At 42.4% G+C, this 21,248-nt stretch overlaps 1 protein-coding gene across 11 annotated transcripts in view; it reads right to left on the reverse strand.

Moving 5' to 3' along the window:
* Positions 1 to 21,248, reverse strand: part of MAP4K4 (mitogen-activated protein kinase kinase kinase kinase 4) — a 159,796-nt gene that overhangs the window by 113,668 nt on the left and 24,880 nt on the right. The window contains exon 1 of one of the 11 annotated variants that reach the window (XM_083854861.1): positions 4,610 to 4,721. The exons of 9 other annotated variants lie outside the window; for them this stretch is intronic. In XM_083854861.1, the coding sequence (XP_083710987.1) occupies positions 4,610 to 4,639 (30 nt within the window). In that variant the 5' untranslated portion in view covers positions 4,640 to 4,721. Of the gene's footprint in view, positions 1 to 4,334; positions 4,353 to 4,609; positions 4,722 to 21,248 lie in introns of those variants that run through there. One more of the 11 variants, XM_083854863.1, reaches the window with a different exon arrangement.

Raw genomic sequence — 21,248 nt, forward strand, 5'->3', positions numbered from 1 at the left:
TTTGCACACCAACCAGATGCCAAAAACAACATACACAAAAATCCACAGTCTTTCTTCACAGTTTCATTGGTCTCCCGGAAAGACATACACAGCATGACTCACATCCTTTTGTTCCTGTCTTCCTGGGCTATTCAAATTTGCTACTTCTTAGTAGACACCAATTCTAGGAAAAACTCTGCTCCCTATTGATCTGATGAACAGCTAAGTTCATGAGAATAGACCATGCATACATAAGAATATACCATGCAACATTTATATGTGCCGTTTTTGCTTTCTTCTTCCCTCCTTCCACAAAGGGTAAACACAGCTTGAAGGGCCAAGTTCCATACACGAAAATTTGAAGGGAGACCAACAAGGAAATCCATACACTTAGAATACAGGCTGGAGAGCCAAATTAGAAAATTACATCAGATAACCCTACAGCTGAGAAACTATACCAAACAAACACCATGAGGCAAGCAACACCTTAAACTTGCTTAGATTCTTCATAAAACTCATCCTGTACTTTGTTGAGAAGTGTGAAAGGAAATGCAGAAATTCAGGGATAAGAGCTCTTTCATGGCTAAAAATAACCTTAGGCTTAAGACCTAAATTTACTGCTAGCAAACTAATTTTCATATCTCAAGTATTCTTCTAAGAGCAGAATATATGAAAGTATTTCAGCAAAAATGGGATTCATAGCAGCTTTGGAAGGGAGTCCCAGTTGGGATTGCAGGAGACAGCAAGACTCAGGCCTGACTAGAGAGCCCTCATGGCAGCCTAATAAATCAGAAAAACATATTTTTCCAACTTGTAGATTAAAATAAATACCAATTTGGTGATAGCATGCTTTTGAGCAGCCGTGCTTCCAAAGGAAAAATGACTGTTTACACTAGCCTGATATTTTAATAGATGGACACACACAGATCATTAATTATGTCCAGCAGATGGAAGCGGGCTGCAAATCCATAAAACACAACCCACAGGTCATCAAGCTGCCGAGTTGTAGGTGTAACTTTGCTATCTTGAAATGAGGAGAGAAGAATGGCAGGAAAGATGAGGCTGTGCCAGCTGCAGACGGCTCTTGAGTGCTCCTCCGCCCCGACCAGTCACCCCATGGTGCTCCTACCACTGTTTACTGAGTAGCAAGTTCAACCAGTACTTTTTCACACAGCCAGACTCCTTCCCACTGAATGCCACTGAAGCCAAATGTGGAAGCATGGTTTATATCATAAGGGTTATTAAACATGGATGAACTGGATGCAACCTCAGTTTAAAAAAAAAAAAAAAAAAAAAAAAAAAAAAAAAAAAAAAAAAAAGCACCCACAGCAAACCCCCAGCATCAGCTGCCAAGGGTTGGTAATATGGGAAGTCCCTCTTTTTGTCTGTATATGTGTTTTTAATCCTTTTCTCAATCACTGACAAGTACAAAAGACAGCAGCCTAGGCAGTACAGATCTGCAGCTTGATCCCACAAGGAAGCTCTTAGGCCTTTCCAAGTACACTTAGATTTATTGTGTAGAAAAAGCTTAAATTATTCGAAACACACTATTACATCAACAGTGGCAGCTCACTGGCAACTTAAAAAGTAGGGCTCAGCCCTAAGTGCAGCTGAGAAGGTGTAATGCTGAAATAAAGCAACTAAGCAAAGAAGAAAGTTCCTGTTTTCTCATTATCAGGATTTAATATCAAGTTGGCTAAGTGCAGTTGCACAGCTCTATGGAAAAAACAAGGTTTTTTATGCCTACTCCCCTCCTCTTTTCAGACATTTTCTTCCTTATGAAGAAGCAGCAGGTAAATTAAAACAGCCCTCCATGCCCCTCAGGACCAGTCAGCCTGCCAGCTTCTGAGAGGAAAGCTCAACTCTGAGCTTAGAAAAGTGCTTTTGAAACGTTGCTCTGAAAGCAAAAGCTCTCCCCTGAGGAGGTGTTGATGTGGAAGCAGATATTGATAAACACAGATATTAGCTGTTGCTCTATTCTTACAGTCCAAATCAAACAAGTGGAAATAGGAGAGAATTATGTATGCATTAAGATTAAATTCATACTTTAAAATACCATTAGTGAAAGACTGGTAGGAGATCAAATGCAATGCACTCCCTGTAATTGCTGAATTCCTTTGGGGTTTGTTTTCTTTTTTTTTTTTTTTTTTTTTTTTTTTTTTACTTTTTTTTAAAGTAAACATATTCTGTAAGAGGAAAGATATTCACATATGGTTAAATTTTAATTTGGTTAGTTATATGAACTACATGCCACTATAAAAATTCTCACCAGTAGTTTCAATTCCATAATCACAAGCTGTTATTCACTTTTCATGATTACACAGAATCACACAGAATCACTAGGTTGGAAAAGACCTTCAGGATCATTGAGTCCAACCCAGCCCTAACATCTCAACTAGACCATGGCACCAAGTGCCATATCCAGTCTCTTTTTAAACACATTACACGTTCCTCCCGCTCAGAAGTTTGTCCTTCCGCTTCAATCATGGGTTAAGCAACTAACAGATGCATTTAAATCAGACTGTAAAAGAACTTAGTGAACTTCCAAGTACAAAATATACTAAAATTAAGCCTCACTCTGTCGTCATACTTCATCAGCTTGTCATCACCTTCATCATGTACCCAAAGGTAACATTGTTCAAAACCACAATAGGGCACAAGAACATTGCATAAAAAAGCCGAAGTAAATTATCTCTCAGTTTAATATTCCTTAATGTCTCCAAGTAAAAGATAGTATATTTTTTAATAAAAACACAAAGCAAAGCTTCTATAGAAAAAAATTCCCCATTAAAAGCTATCTTAAAATGCCATGCAGCAATCACTCAAAATGCAATCTTACTATAAAAATACAAAGCATGCTCTTAGCATAAAAATAAAGATCATCATGAGATGGAATTTTATTCCAAATTTAAAATTAATTAAAACTTATTATATGCAAGTGTTGGATGGGGCTGAGTATATGACTCAGTCCTCATGTCACCTTCAATCATAGTGATGAATCTGCTCTTCAAGACAAAGTCTGAGAGCTGTGGGTAAAACAATTTATTACTGTTAGCTCTAATTAATCCAAACCCAACTGTTTCCAGTTCTTCAGTACACAGAATAAGATAGATACGGGCTTCTCCCATGCATCTAATTAAAACAGGAAAGTCTTCAAATCTAGGGTTACACAAAAATGTAATGAATAAATTTAAATAATTTTCCCCTTTAGGCCCCTAATCAATGGGATAATTTGTGAATGTAAATCTGAGAGCAAATCTGTATTTTCTTCAGTATCAATGCCCAGGAACATCCATCCAAAACTAAAGGTAACAGCATACATACAGCAGCCTCCTACATACATCAGAAAAAGGCATGTTCCCAAGCAATCAAGGGGAACAAGCATCAGGAGGAGAAATCTAAGTGAGAAGGAATAAGAGACCAAAATTGCCACTTTATAACAAAGATTATAGATTTTCTCAGTAGTGCTTTCCACAGTAAGTTGCTTCCAAGGAGTGGTTAACATGTGCATGCAACTCCCAAGAATACAGACTACGATAAAAATATTTACTTTCAGGCTACAAAGGCAACCCAAATAATACTGACAGCCTCAACCTCATAGCTTAAAGCACAGTAAAGTAAATAATCTCCAAGGAGAGTGATAACATACAGTCATCCCAAAACTATGAACAAGGTTCAGGGGACAAAGACTACCAATGTTAAAAACAGGCATCTCCAAAAATGCGGGTTCCCACTCCATCCAATATATATGGACACATGACCTGTAACACTCTGCTCAACCCCAGAGCTGGAATTCTCATCTCACTAAATGTGGGGATTATTTGGGATTTGGCTAGCATGGTCCAGAGAAGAGTGGAACAGCAAACGCATACCTACCCTTCAGAGCAAGATAAGCCTAAAGAATCATTATTTCTAAAACATTTAAAAAAAAAAAAAAAAAAAAAGCGTGACAGCTATGCTGTCAAAAAACAGTACCTTTTAATCACCGAAAAATGAAAAGCCCCCATCATTCTCTACCTAAGCCTACAGCAGAAAACTTTTTCTTTGTGCTGAAGTTATCCAATTCTCAGACCCAAATTTTGAAACAACTGGGACTACTCTTTTATCCACACAAGCTCCCATTCAGTTTTCCTACAAACTGACATTACAATAAAGTGCCACCACACTCCACTTGCCCATGTTTCAGGCTACGCAGACAAAGGGTGCAAAAAGAGAGCTGCAGCAAGAATAACTGCACACCTACTGATTCCCAACTTCTGAGCTAAGAAATCCAACACGCTAACTTGAGTTTTGCATATTTCTGTGGGGTGGAAGGTAACTTGTCATTTCCATCAATGTTATCAAAACACACTTACTCACAGACCCAAGGCAGAAGAGCTCTGGCTGGTGAGACAGTGCTTGCTGAAGGTCCTCCTCATTCCAGGTGTCCACCACCCATCTCAAATTCACCCACTAAAATCCATCTACATGGTTTTTGCCTGCTCTAAATTAGACTGGCATCAGAGCTCCAGCTCCCTCTGTCCAGGGCTGTGTGATACTAAAACTCTGGGCCAGGCACTCCTTCCCCTCTTTCTGGCTGCCACCAAGGAAGCACTTCCAGCAGCACACACCACCCACCCCCACGGCTCACCTGCAAGCACTCGAGGAGGTGCCAGGCCATATCCCCATAGCTCAGCTTGCTTGTGTACAGTAAGTGAAATGAAAACACAATCACAAATGCTAGCTCAGTTAGTTGCTTTGCCAAAAGTAGAGCACTAGAATTTAGTCAGGAGTCCAAAGGTCATTATCCTAGAACCCTGAATCATCCATCACAGCTGAGTATACTAGCAACTGAACACACCAGTAACTCTTTGAAAGCTGAATATGGGAAGCATAATAATTTTCCTAGCAAAACAGAGGATACTGACCATATGACCCCTCTTCATGTGATTAATCAAAGCGTGTTTTGAATTTAAGTAAAACTGCAGCAGAAATTCCCTTGAGTCACTCAAATTTCACCATAAAAGCAAATTTTGGTTTGCTGCAGGCAAAACATGCAAATATCCTTGAAGAACCATAACAAGCAAGCAAAGAAAAGGCTGGTCAAAAATCCAATGCCATCTGCACTCCTTTACACAGCTGCACAGGACTTGAAAAGAACTTGGAGGGTCATAGTTATGCCAAACTTGCTTTTCTACTGTCTTTTCAATCACCTTTCCTCACAGAAAAAATTACTTCATGCTAGCACGTTTGAGGTTTCTTTGTTTTTCAGCCTGTAATATGACTACAGCAGTTCTTCATCTACAAGACATCTCATCATTTGCTCCCCCTTCTGAATTCTGTGAGCAAGCAGACCTTGACAGAGATCTATTAACACACACATGATTCATGGGACCAGTCAGAAAGCAGAGCAAAGCCATCGTTAAGAAAGATAAAGGAGAGAAGCTGAGGGGATATTCCCTTAAATAAAGGGATTAATCTGGGAGGTGCTTTATTAATACAACACATAGTGCAGAATACCTTACTGGAAAACAAAAAAGGCAAAAAAGAACAGTGAACTCTGTAACTTGGGTAAAAAACAATTTCTAAGACTCACTGCCAACCAGTATAAATAATGCTGCTTCAGAGCAGTTGTTCTTCTGTTGTTCTTTGTTTGTAACTAAAGACTTGTGTTCGCACTTTTTTCAGAGAAACCCATGAAGCATCTAGTTGAACACAGCAAGAGGTTTTTCTGTGTACGGGCATGCCTGGTGCTTTGAAACAGCTGCACAGTAACAAGCACCCCAGAGCACGCATAGGCTTCCCTCCCTTGACTGCGGTGGGGCTTCCTGTGGGTGTCCTTGAAAAGGAGGGAGAAAGCAGGTACCAGGGGGAATGACTGAGCAGACAGGCCTCTCCATCCTGCAGCCAGGCTGTGGGAGGGGCAGCTGCCTGCTGCCCTTCTTGGCTCTGCCTCTACATGCAAACCCAAACAGCAATGACAGCAGCAGACCACTATTTTTAATTACACAGCTGGCATCATCTGTTTCCTGAAAAACTCTTTAATTGTTCTTTGCTTGATAACCTCACCCCCCTTTCACAGCAACCAGGTCTTGAGCACCTCACCACAACAGCACTGTGCTACCTGAAACACAAGCACATCATTTTTGGAGTCTTTTCCTCAGGTTCTTTCTTTCCGGAATCCAGGAAGTCTAGACATATATGGACTGAGTAAGTCAGAGACACACGCATATTAGGAGGAAAAAAAAAACCCCAGAACATAAATATGAACACTTTGTACCCAAATATTTTAATACTAATGCACATTAGTATGGCAATTAGAGGGGCAGAGAAGCCTCACAACAACAGCACAACCTGCACCATGTGCTTCAGCCCCAGAGCACCTGGTTCTGCTGGGTCACACACCTGGTACTACCAGGGCCCCATCTGTGCACCTTGTGGCTTACAGGGAGCATGAGGAAAGGGCTTGATGAGGGACATCTAACACTCCCATCAGGGGTTTCCAGCCCCTACAGAAACAAAAAACAGCTAACCTATTCATGCCTACCTGTAGGAGAAGATAAGGCACACACTGTATCTGAGAAAACACTGAAACATTTTGAACACTAATACTTTCACCTTAGTACACTCCCTCTGAAAACCCAAAGTGCAGATGCCTACAGTGTAAAAGGAGGATTTCAAAGAGGATTCCTTCTGGCAGGAACAGGAGGCTGCCTATCCTGCAGGGTAACCGAGTATCAGGGAGGTGACAGGGTGGGAGTTGCCTGACTCTGCACCCTCACAGTGCCAGCAAGGTAGCCCAGACTTCCAGGACAGTCACAAAACTCACCATCCCCCACTGCAAATGGCCATTCCTCCAAAGTTTACAAAACTACTAAGCTAATCCTCCATGACAGGTACCATTGGTAAAGCACCTACAGGAAAATGAAGTGTCAAGGAAGAAAAATATTCGGCAAATGCTGTTGCAGTTTATATCAAAGTAAGTTGATAAATCTTATGAAATTAACTTTGGGTTTTTTTGTTCCATTAAAACACCCACTCACACATTCATGGAACAATTCATGAATATTATTCTTCCCTTTCCCTCTGCCCCCAGCCCTTTTCCACTAGCTTTGGAGGCAGTAAATTAAATATTAAGAAAGTTTCCACTGTAAGTTTCGGTTTCTGACTTCATTTAAACTTCATCACGCTCCAGCTATTTCAAAAATCCCCAGCCAGCCCAGAGCTGCAAATGACACCCATCCATAATGGGAAAATTAAGTGCTTAAAATTAAGTACTTAAGGCAATGAAAATATAAGGTCCAAGCACAAAATGTTTGGCATATTCTTTCTAACTCTATGCTTCTATAGCTTCTTGCTTTGAATGAATTTTGGGGAGAGATGGTGCTTATTAATGTCCTCTGCTCTAACATTAACTATTCCTAAACCATCACCTAAGTATAGACCCACTCCACTGCAAGAGCTTTCCTCTGTTACATGAAGACTGTGAATGTTTAGTTACTCTGGTCCACCCTGCTGTCTAATATGTTACTGGGGACATGAGGACAACCCAAAGTCTCAACTTTGATCTCCCTCCTTATCTTGAAGAGCTGCCAAGTCTCATTAAAAAATGTGGCAGCACACAACCTGGGGAGAGAATATTCCAGTTTAGAAAAATCACTCTGAGCTGCACCTTCAGGGAACACAGGGCTGTGCAGCCCTATCAAAATGGAAGTTTGCAGCTCAGTCATGCAAGAATCGTGGGAACACATAGTCTACATGTATGTTACAGACACATGGACATATGACTTATACATATCTACACAGCTGTATGTAGTATAGACATGTATCTATAAATATAGAGAGGCACACATGTACACCACATACCTGGCTGGGAAGGGAAGCACAAACGCATCTTGCCCCACTGCTACAAGCAGAAGCAGTGCAGGTTTAAAGAGACATATTTTCACCAACCTACCACAAGAATATTAACGCATAAATACCAAGACCAAAAATACTAATGAGTACAAAAGCCGTGTAATCATTTTCCCAGATTAAATCCATCTGTCCAACAGAATCCATCTGTCCAAGGAGCTTATTAAGGCTGGAATAAGTCTTTTATTAGTCGGGTTACTAGGATCCAAGCCTTATCTCTGTCACCTTCAAGTCCCTCCCAGGCTGCCAGCCGGTGTGCAGAGCTAGCTGCCCCACACACAATGAGGCTTTGCCATGGCTCCTGCTGCAGCACAGTGTCGCCTACACCTCCCAGCTCCAGGGAGGAAAACTGGGGAAGTAGAGAGTCCCTTTTCCCTTCGCCTTCTTGCCCTACTTAAATGTGTCCAGGAGTTTGATGCTGAAACAGCAAAAGTAATATTCTGAATGACTCTTCTCACCCATAGAAAACAGAAAAAACTCCAGTGCAAGCTCCCTAACCCAACCTCAGCAGAGCCCAAGCTTTCAGGCGTGGCACAATCCCACCTCTGTGCCCCGCTAGCTATGAAGGGAGTCACTCAAACCCAAACTTGGGCAAAGAGAAGGTGAATAATGTCTTCATAAGCCTGCAAGGGCACAGTCCCAGCAGCCAGCCTTGCCTTGCCTAAGCACAGCAAAGCAGGAGGCGAACAGAGCCTCATCAGTCTCCCCAGCTGCTATTCAGGAGCAGGCAGGCGCCTGGAGAGCCAAGAGACTGCTGAAGTTCAGCTTTGTTCGCTGCTTGGCATGGTCCAGCAGCAACCCAGGGAAGCTGGCACTGGGAGCATTTATAGGAGAAGGGTCTCCCAAAAATGGAAAGGAGGGGAGGAGCAGCTAAACAGAGACATATTCCCACCACAGATGCCAGAAATTAAAAGGAAATGACCAGACGGATTAAAAAAAAAAAAAAAAAAAAAAAAAAAAAAAAACAAAAACACAAAAACACCTTGCAATTTATGCAAGGTTACACCAGGCAAGGAAAAAAAGGGCATGGATCAGTTTAATTTAGAAGGGAAATTGCAGCAAAAGCATCTACCACAGAGCTTGCTTTTTTTTTTTTAAGGCTTGTTTATATAAAAGACATCCATCAACAATATATTACAATTATAACACAAGGAACAACTCCTGCAGCTTTGCAGATATACATTGGGAGTTTATTTATTCTTCTCAAACACTACAGGAACTTATTCCTGTGTTTTATAAACTCTCTATAAAATAAATATATGTTTACAGGCTGACAAAGTACCAGCTGATATGTGCTGCAGCAGACCAGAAACGTTGGTAAGGAAGAATTAAGTCAAAACATCCCAACACAGTGGCATAATCCTTGTTTACTGCTCATGATCTTCTACAAGAGGCTCAAGTCCACTGCCACATGAGCCAGGACACCAAGCAGAAGCTACCACCATAATCTCTGTACTTTAAAGACAAACTACATAACAAAAATACACATTCTGTTGAAAAGAGGATGATAAAATTGCTTCCAACTCCTGTGGCACTAAGTAAGTCCAAGTCATTACAAGAGTGGACCATTATGACAGCATAGATGGGGAGGATCTATAAAACCAAAGGAAACCTGTTTTCCATACTTTCAGTGAGTGCAAATCCTTAAAACAAGATCTCTATATCAAAGTCAGTCCTAGAACTTCTCTTTTACCCCAAATCACTCACCCTCCTTTGCATTTGGAAACACTGGATGAAATGGACTGCATCCAGAATAACCACACACACACACACACACAAATAGTGCATGAGCACATGCATACTGGGGAGAAGGAGGAGCGACAAGCCTATATCTCCCTCCTCATCAGGGCTGGGGCAGGCATGTTGGAAAAGCTCTCTGTGAAACTCTGCCAGGAACCAGGATACACCAGGATCGGTGAAAAGCCAGTATGGTACAACATTGTACCTGACCTATTTCACCCATTTGACTGAGCTTATTTTAGCACTGAGAGATGAGCTGTAGAAGAGTTTGTTTTCACACATGTATGTTAACCACACCTTCTCACCCTCCAATTAAGAAGAAGAAATGCAGATTTTCCTTACATTATTTAAGTCACCAAACCAACCTATTTCTCAGAAACCTAGATAGAAAATATCAGCATAGATAGCCAAAACTTTATATACTAAACCATCTCAAAAATGAAAAGGAGTCATGGCTCTGCATTTTGTACCAGAACATACAATTTTCCTTCTCACATTTCCTACCTCCCAAGAGGAAATAAATGGAGATAATAGGCAGTGAAATGTGCTGAGAGCAATAACCATCACTGAGTATAACCTATTAAAAAGTTAATTTGTTTCTATAATTTCTACAACACTAATCTGCCCTGATACCTCAGGAATCAGTAAGAGAATCACTGTCTGTATTTGTTGTAAGAGGGGCTTTATATGGGGCCCCTAATTGTTGAAAATTAAACAAATATAATGTTGTGTCTACAAAACACAATTTTTTGTATAAATAACTTCTCAGCTTCTAAGCAAGGGGAAGTACTTTCCTCCAAACGACCATGCTCTTCTAGCTTTTGGTTATGTTGTTTAAGCTGAGTCAAGCACACCTTATGCTTTGGAGGACATGCTCCCCTTCTGCATCTGGTAAAACAGTATTTTACACTTGCACATGATACACCTTCAGGCCTCCCTCTGAAGTCATTCCCTCACTGCCCCCAAATTTATGTGTACAGAGAGTACACAAAGTACACACCCTTCACCAGGATGACAAAGCTCCGATTACATTTAATCTGCACTGAAGAGAGAAAAGGAGGAGAGGAAATGAAGAGGAGAGACAAGGGGAGAAAAAACAGAGGGAGAATTGAGAGAAAAGAGGGAGAAGAAGGAACAACGAAGAAATAACAAAGCAGAAATAATTTAAGCCAGACCTCTGAACAAGGAGTTTTTACTCTAGCCTTACTGGGGGCTTGTCTACATGGGAAAGTCATGGCAAAGAAAGTAGCAGTGTGAATTTTCAGCACACTTTCTTTCAGCAGACTAAATTAACCTGCCCAACAGGCGCTCTTAGTGCACACTCAGCATCCACAGGGGGAGTTAGTGTAGAGCAGCTAGCGTGCTGTAAATTCACACCCTAGCTTACTGCGCACTAACTTCCCCATGTAGACAAGCACTAAGCTGCTGAAGCCTTCATTTGCCTAAACACATCTTTTTCTTTTTTTTCCTCCTCTCAGTGGACTAGTTCTGGAAAACTCAGGCCATCACTATTCTAAAGTGGAGGGAAAGAAAAAAGTAAAATGCTTATTCTCCCCGTAAAGCAAATTTGAAGTACGCACAAAAGTGCCTAAAATGATCCACAGGCTAATTTGTTTTCCCCAGGCCTAATCCAAGACCCAGAACCCATCAGATGAAAGACCGAGCACAAATGGCACCAGTAAGAACTCACAGGCCAAAGTATTGGGTTTGGTGGCAAGGTACTGATAGCCAGGGAGGATATAGGAGTTTCTTCTCTGAGAAGCTGCCAGAAGCTTCCCCATCCAACAGGACCAGCACCAGTCTGCTCCAAAATGGACCTGGCCAAGGCTGAGCTGAGCAGAAATGTTAGTAATGACTCCAGGAAAACATATTTAATGGGAAAAAAGTTATTGCGTGGAAGTAATTGCATACAGAGAAATAATGAGGAAGAATGTGTGAGAGAAACAACTCTGCAGACACCAACAGGTCAGTGAAGGAAAGGGAGAAAGTGCTCCAGGCTCTGGGAAAATTCCCCTGCAGACCATGGTGAAGATCCTAGTGAGGCAGCTGTGCCCCTGCAGTCCTTGGAGGTCCATGGTGGAGTAGACATCCACCTACAGCCCTTGGACACCTCCCAGCACTGGGGCAGCTTAGCAAGCCCCAGCTCTGTCCTCTTGTCTGTCACTGTTACCAACCAGACAGATTTGTCTAAAGTGATCAGACTTCAGACTCCTGAACCATCCCCAGCACTTGTTTATCCCTAAGACAATTACAAGGTTAATATTGCATGGGAAGGAACAGAGAACCTCTTCTGACTAACCACTCTAATTTTACATGGTTTTTACTTTTTGTGCCTTACTTTCCCCTCCGTAGTGGAAAGAAGAATAAGCAAAAGCACAAGGCGATTGAAGGTGTATATGCCTCAGGAGATGGGTGATCTGTATTCTGAACAGAAAGTAGCTGGTGCCATCTCTGACCTCCCACATCATCAAGAATCACATTGCTCATTCACTATTGGCAGAACAGAGCCAGAGCAGAGACTATAAAACTGTAGGACTACAGCTGTAGCCCTACACAGAGTTTTCTTCATCTTAAGGAGCACTGCAAGGCCTCAGTCCTATCAGGACCTCACCTTCAAGGAGGACACCACCAGACAAAGGCCACCAGAGAAGAACTGAAGTACCACTGCTGAGGGTTGGTTAGACTTCCCTCTCTTAAGCCTTAAAAAACTTTCCTTCAAACCAAACCAACACACACAAGGAAGCCAATTGGTTGACTTCAAGTTTACCTCATCATTGAAAGTTCAGTGATTTTTAGAGCATGAACTGGATAGGCAGGAAAGGCAGGAAAACTAATTCCTCTGAACAAGTTTTTTTGGGTTTTTTTTTTGTTTTTTTTTTAAAAAAAAACCCAGACAGAGGCAAGTGATAAACCCCATGTTTTTCACACAGCTCTGCTGCCTTCTCCCTGCAATACCCTGAGCTCTTAATGACCTGCAAATTAACCAAAACATGAAACCTGACTCCATGCCCTTGCTCTGCACAATACAATCAGCCTGCCAGACAGTCCAACCATGACAAAAAGGTTTCAAGGAAAGTTGCTTAAATATATTACTGCCTGTCAACATTAGATTTTCTACAAATAGTGCACTCAACACGGTAGTCCCTTTTAAATTGGGTGGGAAACACTACCCAAGGAGGAGAAAAACTCCAAGAAAAAGCAACAGTCAGGAAAACAAAGGATAGCAAAATGACTTTCAGCTCTTCTACCTCAAGCTATAAACAAGCTAATCAGATCAAAACCAGATCTAGTCCTTGCATGCATCACAGACTGTCAGTGAACTCAGTGCAGAAACTGATACTGAGAATTGTTGTTCTATAGAGTTTCTCTGGAACTCACAAAATCCTGATCGTCTGAAACAGTCCTAGCAGACAGTACTATTGTAAGTACTTCAAAATCAAGTGAACACATACTAGAGACTACCAATCTCACCTTGTCTTTAAAAATATAAAAGCACAGCAAGTAGAATAATAATCTCAGCATTTTGATCCAACACCAAATACTTTCCATTAGACTTTATGGCAAAACTCCAGGAGAAATTCTGCATAAGAAGGTAGAGAATTTTGTGACACACAGTCACATCTCCATCAGTAGGAGCCCCTTCTCACAGGCACGCCTCTCTCAGAACACCAGAGAGACACCACACCACCTCAGTGGTACAGACATCCTTGTCTCATGCAAGCTCCCCTTTGGGAAATGGCACCAGCACCCTTTGAAAAACCATTTTCTTTGCAAGAGATTACTTCTCTAGAGCCCACTGCACAGCTTCCTATTTGGCCTCAGGCAAACCTGGTCCACTCCAAATTCAACACATCACTCCTTACTTCCTTAGGAGGTCCTAATGGAAGGGGAATAGCCTAAAATAAGGGCTTACACTTTTTCAACAGCAGAAAGAATGAAAGGAGAGGATCCACACATAGGACCATGTATGAACAAAGCTACGAATCAGGTATCTTGAATTTTACACTTTTTCCACCTTGAAGTTTCCTGGAGCAGATACACACACATGGAATTGAAAGTAAATATATAGGCTTTCACTCCTGTCCTGTCATGAGATGTTCAATTCTGGGAAGCAGTGTTCCCTGGCCCATTGTTACCCAGAACTACAACCTGTCCCTCCATCCATCAGTGACAAGGAAGGCATTCAGGCGAATACACGAGGTCATCAAAACAAGTTTTTCATTTATTTCCACTAAGAATGAAGGTGAGAGCTCTAACATGAACAAGTCCTTCCAATTTTTCTTGGCAGCCTATAGAAATGCTCACATTTTCTTTCAAATTAAGGCCTCTCATGAAAGCAAGGGCTAGGCAGAGGTTTGAGCTTCCTAGTAGGGTAGCAAACATACCATTTGCCATGAGGATATGCAAAAACATAAAAGAAAAGAAAAATCCATACTGAATTTAAGAAGAAGAAAGGAATACAAGCAATCATAGGAGCACAGGAGTTTCACTTCTGGATTGTTTTCTGGTTTTAACTTCCAATTCAAAATGCCTCCTATTAAGGGCTTTTGGATTACACAGAGTAGTATTGTGAAGGCTACAACACAGACCCTTAACACACAAACAAGAGGTGCTGACAGACCAAAATCTATCTTCAAACACTTATTTTCACATTGTGAATGTTAACATTCTTTTCTGTCTTCAGAACAAGTGGGTAAGGTACAGTCACTGCACAAACCAAGGTCAAACACAACCCTTTGAGGCTTCATTTGGTGGGATAACACTGAAGGATTTATTTGTGCAAGCTTGGAGATACATAATCAAGCAGGAGACTGCAGAAATTCCTGGTGATTTGGGGAGAGAAGGGTGTATTTATTAGTGTTCTGAATTATAAATGGGTGAAAGATTAGTTGTTAAAACAATAACGGGCCTAGAGCAGGCCCACAAGTGCCTGTGCAGCAGGGCTCCCCCTGAAAGCACAGCCACACACACTTATGCCCTGACCTCCCAGCCCAGGGAGGGAGAGAAGGCTTGTGTAAGGCAAGGACTGAATAAATATCTGAGGTATTTAAGCTGTATTTTTTTTCTACACTTAGATTTCTTTCATGACAGCAGGGCTGTAAAACAAGACCTTTCTGGCTTGAGCCCACCATTCTTCAGGAGGCTTTCAAGGAGCATATTTTCAGAAAGGGTTTTACAGTTGACCCTCTGCAACGCAAATAAATAGCTTTCAAAAGTACATGCACATGCTTGTACTTTTCCATGGGGGGAGGGGGGGTGTCAATCGAATGATTTCTCAGCAGAGAGCCCATGTGCATGCCTTCCCACCCTGCACTCCAACAGATCCCAACAGCTAAACTGCAAGTGCTGTCAGAATGAAAAGAATTCAAGTGCAATGGCTACATCATGGCTTCCATGTCTGGAAGCACAGGAGCTACATACCAGGATCCTAACAGCTGCAATCAACCTACCACAGTGCTAATTTTTTTTTAAACAGTACCCCCTCCACCAAAAGACAGAGATACCTAGCATTTGCCCTTGTTCAAAATTATTCCATCATAAAATAACAGAATTTGGTTTCAAATTCAAAAAGGTGTTCAATATTAAAAGCTGCATTCAATATCAAAATCTTTCAGCAAATCTTGCAATTATATGCTTTCATTGATAACGTGAGTTTAAGCAAAGGTATAAATTTAAAGGTGTAAAACACAAAAATTGCACATTATGAGGTCTTTTTTAGTTTTGTTTTATGTAGGGTCCAGTGGCAGAGCACACAGGTCCCATGTCTCAACTTCCCCCACACACAGCGCTTTGAACTGTACTATTCTGAGATATCTCTAGTTTAAGATTTGTTGAGGATTCAGCAACCCGAAACTTTTCTTTGAAAAGTCTTCCAGTGCTGCACTGGGGGAAGTTATTAACAGAAACAGCAAAGGAAACTTCCAGCCATTAACTTTAGACAACACATTTATTTCAACCAGCTACAGGTCAGACCTTTTCACCTTTAGCTGATCCTACCAGCAAAGTCTTCCCTGTACAAACTCTGTGAGAGCCTCCAGTCCCTTTTCTGTTTCACCAAAGTTGGAAGAGGGATACTCCAGGAAATAAAAACTATGTTTACATTTCCAGTGTTTGTCCAGCATATAATTCATTTCTGGGGTGACCTCAGAGCATTTACTAGCACAGACACACACAATGTCTTCAGCTGCCACATGGCTAAGCAGGCAAGGTGCAGAGAAGCAGAAATAGGATCTCCTCTCATAACCAGAAACTCCAAGCAGATGTTTAGTTGTCAGCACTCCTTCTGAGTCACTCATCTGAGACTCACAGGGTCATGATCGGCCTGAGCAAGTCAAGAGTGATGTCTAAAGGAAAAAGTGAACATTTCAAGGTTGGTTTTTTTGGTGGTGGTTTTTTGTTGTTGTTGTTTTTTTTGGGGGGTTTTTTTGGGGGGGGGTTTGGGTTTTCTTCTGGTGTGTGCCTGTGTGTTAATCATCTTGTTTATGAGGGATAGTCAGTCGCTCCACCTACAGACAAGATCGGCTTTGGCTTTTCTCCTAAAACTGCTTATCAAGCATGTCTTTCAATAGTATTTACTGATCCACCGTGTGAAATAGCAATAAATAAGTCAGATAGGCAAGTCCAACACTACCTAAATCCAGATCTGTGCAACTGGGAGCCAAAACTGCACAATAACCTGTACAAAGGGTTGGCTGTACAAGAGGCACACCACAACACACAGACGCAAATGGTGTGACAGAAACTCAACACACAAGAAGACACATCCTTGGGTGACACAGCATAGGAGGAACGCAATTCACACTGCAATACTTCTAATAATTTTTCTTTTGCTTGTGTTGCCATAACATCACCACCTGCAGGTACTGCGTTGTGAAACAATCCCCTCTCAAAGGTGTTCCTGAGCGATGCCAAGGATGCCTTAAGCTAACTAAGTACAACAGATCAGAAACTTTGACTTTAAAGGAAACATGAAGGCTGTGTTTCTAGGAATGTAAATGAGACACCTGCACATGCAGGAAAATGGGAATGTTACAAAAACATGGAGAAAATATAAAGCTCCCCCACTGCAGGGGATTATGCTTCAGGGTTTTTTTTTAATTAATATGCAATGCAATATTCAGTGAAATGGTAACTGGTTAAAAACAAGTCCCAGTTAGCTGTAAGATTTCTTTTCAGAGTGCTCTACAGCAAGTGCTGACTACCATGTGCAGTATAAAACTCTGCAAGCAGACTAACACTGTACTGCACAGCCCTGTTAGGCCCAAACAGATGCTATAGCAATCCGGGCAGGAAACAAAGGCATCTAAGACTGAAGCCTGAGGCTCCAGGCAGTATGGAGCCTACAGCGCTCATGCTTCTCTCCTGAGCTGTGCAAGACCTCCCAGGGACCACCCCGGAGGGCTGCCACCACCCAGGCGCTTTTGCTGGGAATCAGACAGCAGAACGGGCACGTTTCCACGTGCTGATGGGATTTGAGCTGTAGGGTGGCTGGCTTTTTTTCCACTGAGTGAGCCATCTGACACCGGGTGAGAAGCCTCACACTCCAAACTGCATACAAGGTTAAAAGCTGAGTTAAACTGCACAGCGTTTATGAAACACTGCAGGGGAAAAAAAATCAATAGCATCACATTCCAAGCCATTGTTCATGGCCTCATACACAAAACCTTTACAACTGCCAGGCTGGGCAACTACGTCAGTAAGCTCCAGCTCTGTCTTGTCTTCCCTGACGTACTATATAGTCAAACCTAGTCCTAAAAAAACAAATTAGGATTTGTTTATACCCTCATATCCAGACAGTACACAAAGCACCTCCTGTGTAACAATCCCTCTCACAGATTATCTGGTATTTGACATGGGGGTATAGACCATCTTTTCAAAGTTCACAATAAAAAGAGAAAAATAGTAAGGTAATTCACAAGTTTTGTCCAATACCAACAAAAAACACAGCCTGTATCTTTTTCTACAACCCTGGGGCTCAGGTGTTTAGACCTTAATCACGAAAAGGTACTTATCTCTCCAGTGGGAAAAAGAGATGTAAGGAATAGACAAAACTCTATTTGTAACTCGCCTGTTTTGCTTTAACCACCAGTGATTACTCATCTCCACAGCAGGAATCCAGAATATGTCTCTTCCTGCATATGCTTGTCCTCCCTTGCCTTCAGTCCCACCCACCCAAGCTGGCTCAGCTGCACACCTGAGGGATGTTTGACTTGTAAAAGGAAAAAACAGTAAACATAAGGAGGGAGCACCCCTGGTTCAAACAAATAAAAGAGCCGCACAGCCAAAATACAATTTCAGGGACAAACTTAGCAAGAAAGTTGCACACCCTTACTACAGCTTCTGGGTAAAACTAAATGCTCTATCAATCTGTTTTCTGATGTAGTGTTTGCATCTTGATTTAATCTCCCATCAAGAAACAACAATAAGCCAAAAATAATGGATTGGGTACTGCACTGGCCAGTACATCCTCTGTCTCACAGACACAGGGACCAGGAGGAGAAGAGAAGGGGCACAGATTTTCTCACCTCTCCTTCAAAAAGCTATCAACTAAATAGGACTTTGCCTCATTTCAACAGGCCCCATGTGATGTTCACTCAGAATCAGCAGCATACAGGTGAAACTGTTGAAGACAAAGCTGAAAGCATCTGGAAGCCCCGTGACCCCCTTTGATGGAGACAAGCTGTGGGGTGGTCCTCTTCAGCACTGTTAAGAACCATTTACTCAGGCTGTGCTGTACTCTGGGAAAAGGAGGCTGGATGATTATCTTCACAGCACAGGTGAGACTTGAGGGATCTCCTGTCAGTGCTCCAGCCTGACGTTTTCAATACATTTTATGTTTCTGCATGTGCTCTGACTGCCAAGCTAACAATTTCCAGCTGACACAGCACCCCAGCAAGGGCAGGGGGGACCTCATCTGCAGAGGGGGCACCTTGCCAGGGCATCCTGCCTGGCACGTTGTGCCCCCAACACGCTCACAGAGGTGGGTGAAACCCTCTTTCAGCTGGGTACACGCCACAGTGGCTGTCCTTGGGCCAGGCCAGCCAAGCAAGAAGTGCCACACTGCCAAGGCTTTGCCAGGCACCGGTGCCAGCTGGGGACCGTCCGGAGCTTTCCCCAGGAGCTGCCAGCGCCCACCAGCCAGCCAGCAGGCACCCGTGGGGCAAGCAAAGCCGGCTGCAGCCCCACCCCAAAACGCCAGCAAGAAGCCAGCAGCCAGCCGGCCACATTGCTCTTGCATTAGCCAAAGCCTGGACACCCTGCCAGCTTTCCACTGGCTGCAGGAAGAGAACACCCAAACCAGCACAAAGCCCCATCAGCAGGAAGTTAACCTGTGTAAACAAAGTAAATAAATAAATAAATAAATGCTTACAGATTTGAACTAGCTGAGTTTGCACAGCAAAGATTCAGATCTGATGAGAATGTTTCTGATCCAGTATTAAAAAGCCCTAAACCAGCTCACACAAACTGACAGCCTCCAACCACAAGCTCTTGTTTCAACGGCACAGCCAAGCACCCTCCTCCCCCTCCTCTTCCTCCTCCTCCCACCCCACTGCTCTGGCACCTAGAACCACTTTGTGCAGCTGGACAGGGACTGAAATTCAGCTGCTGCCAGGGCTATACCAACCCAGCCAAGGAGATGGTGGTGGGGAAGGGCTGAGCTCTCCCAGCTGACATGTCTGCTGAAAGAAAAGCTGGAGAAACACCCAGGTATAAATTTAGGGAATCAAATTCTGAGAGTCTCCTCCAAAGAGGAGCATATGAGTAGCAGTATCCCCTCACTCTGTCACTTGAATCCTCCAAGAGTAAAATGCTAGAAGAAAAATTGAATGAGAACCAAGAGAAGCCAACCTCATTTTACAACAAATCCTTCACAGATTGAATTATTCCCTGCACTCCACCCCTTTTCCAAGCTTGCTTAGACTGCAATTATTTGAAAGGTAGGTGCCAGCTTTCTTCCACAGACGCACCTTGCACGTCACAGGGGCTGTGTCACTCCCTACTCCCAGCCTGCACAAAAATAAGGCAACAGAATGCTGCTTCTTACCAATCCATTAATAATTTCCTCCTTTTGAAACCATGTTAGAATCACAGAAAATCATGAGTTGGAAATGACCCACAAGAACCACTGAGTCCAACTCCTGCCTCTGGACAGGACAACCCCAAAAACGTTCACAGCATTCCTTTATTATTTTTTTCCTTAATGCTTGGAAACTGCTGCTGCTCCTGAGGATGAGAAACATGGAACAAACAGAATACAGACATGGCAAGAGGGTATGAAGCTGTAGATGGGCACACAGCTCCTGAATGCAGTAGCTGATCACAGCAGAGGGCACATGTTTGTGAAATAACCACGCCATCTATTATTATAATTACACTCAGAATTTATAATGTTGAAAATCCCATACAGATAAACAAACAAACAATCAATCTCATCATGAGGAGACAGAGACACCCAGTTCTCCCAGCCAAATCAGAGGGAGTAGATTTGCATATCTAAGAAACAGCTGAGTTCTCCACAGCCAGCATAGTGCTGAAAGCCCTTTGGTCTGGATCACCACCTGCCAAGCACACTTACCCCCAAAACTCACCTAACAGCTGTGGACCTGGCTTGGAAATTACCAGGGATAGACCAATGCCACCCTCCTCATCATCTTCACAAAGTGATCTGAGCTGGGGATACCGTGCAGGTGGAGAGAGGGAACATATCTGTCCCAATCCAGGGCACCTAACTGCTGGTTTCAGCTAGTCACTTTTTCATCAGGGTCTAAGACAGGTCAGATGAATCACCTGGAAGCACCTATTCATCTCTCAACCACAGATGCAACTAAGTCTGAGTAAATAGGTAAGCCTTGGACATTAATTGTAGGTGTCTGAAATGAAAAAAACTGCAGAGGCTGTGTGCATAAGGTGCCAAAATTACACCACTGTAAATAGGAAAATAAAAATGGAAAACATACAAAGAAAGAAAGGGAGGGGGGCAACAACTCATTTGCTCTCCATAGGATGAAAAAGGCTACACCAGGCAGATATTATTTTTTAACACATGCATTATCTTCCACCTTTGCCCGAAGCGCAAACATGCTGGGTTCACTGCAACTTCCATAAATGTTGTACCTCTATATTAAGCTGTTTCAGTGGGTCAACACATTTTATCCATGACTCCCATTAAGGGCCAAGGCATATTACAGAAATATCTACATTTAAATAAGCATGGTTGCGTAACACTATGCAGTGAAGCTCCAATATAACCTGGTTTATTTTTGCTAGCCTGGATAGAAGAGACAGGTTATAATTACATTAAGAAACCTCTTCCTTAACCCTGATAGAGACCTAAAGAAGATAAGCCTTGTCGACATTTGGGCTTTCTGTTCTGGTTTTCTGTTTTGATTCTGACACAATTTAAGGCAGAAATGTGTATCATGGCACTTAAGCCAACCCATAATTCAAGGCAGCATCCAGAGCTGATTAGTCCTGTTGTATAATCAGGTCTCCTTGATATATCAGGGGACTGCTGTTCATGCAGGAGGAACTTACTGTGCCACTTTCACTGTAAGCTGTATTAGATGGACCCTTTTTTGTCTTTTATCAAACTGATCAAGCCTTGCATAAAGCTAGTGATTTATACAGGAACAAAA

Source organism: Zosterops lateralis, assembly GCF_965231275.1.
Source record: "Zosterops lateralis genome assembly, chromosome: 2".
In the NCBI taxonomy this organism is placed as follows: Eukaryota; Metazoa; Chordata; class Aves; order Passeriformes; family Zosteropidae; genus Zosterops; species Zosterops lateralis.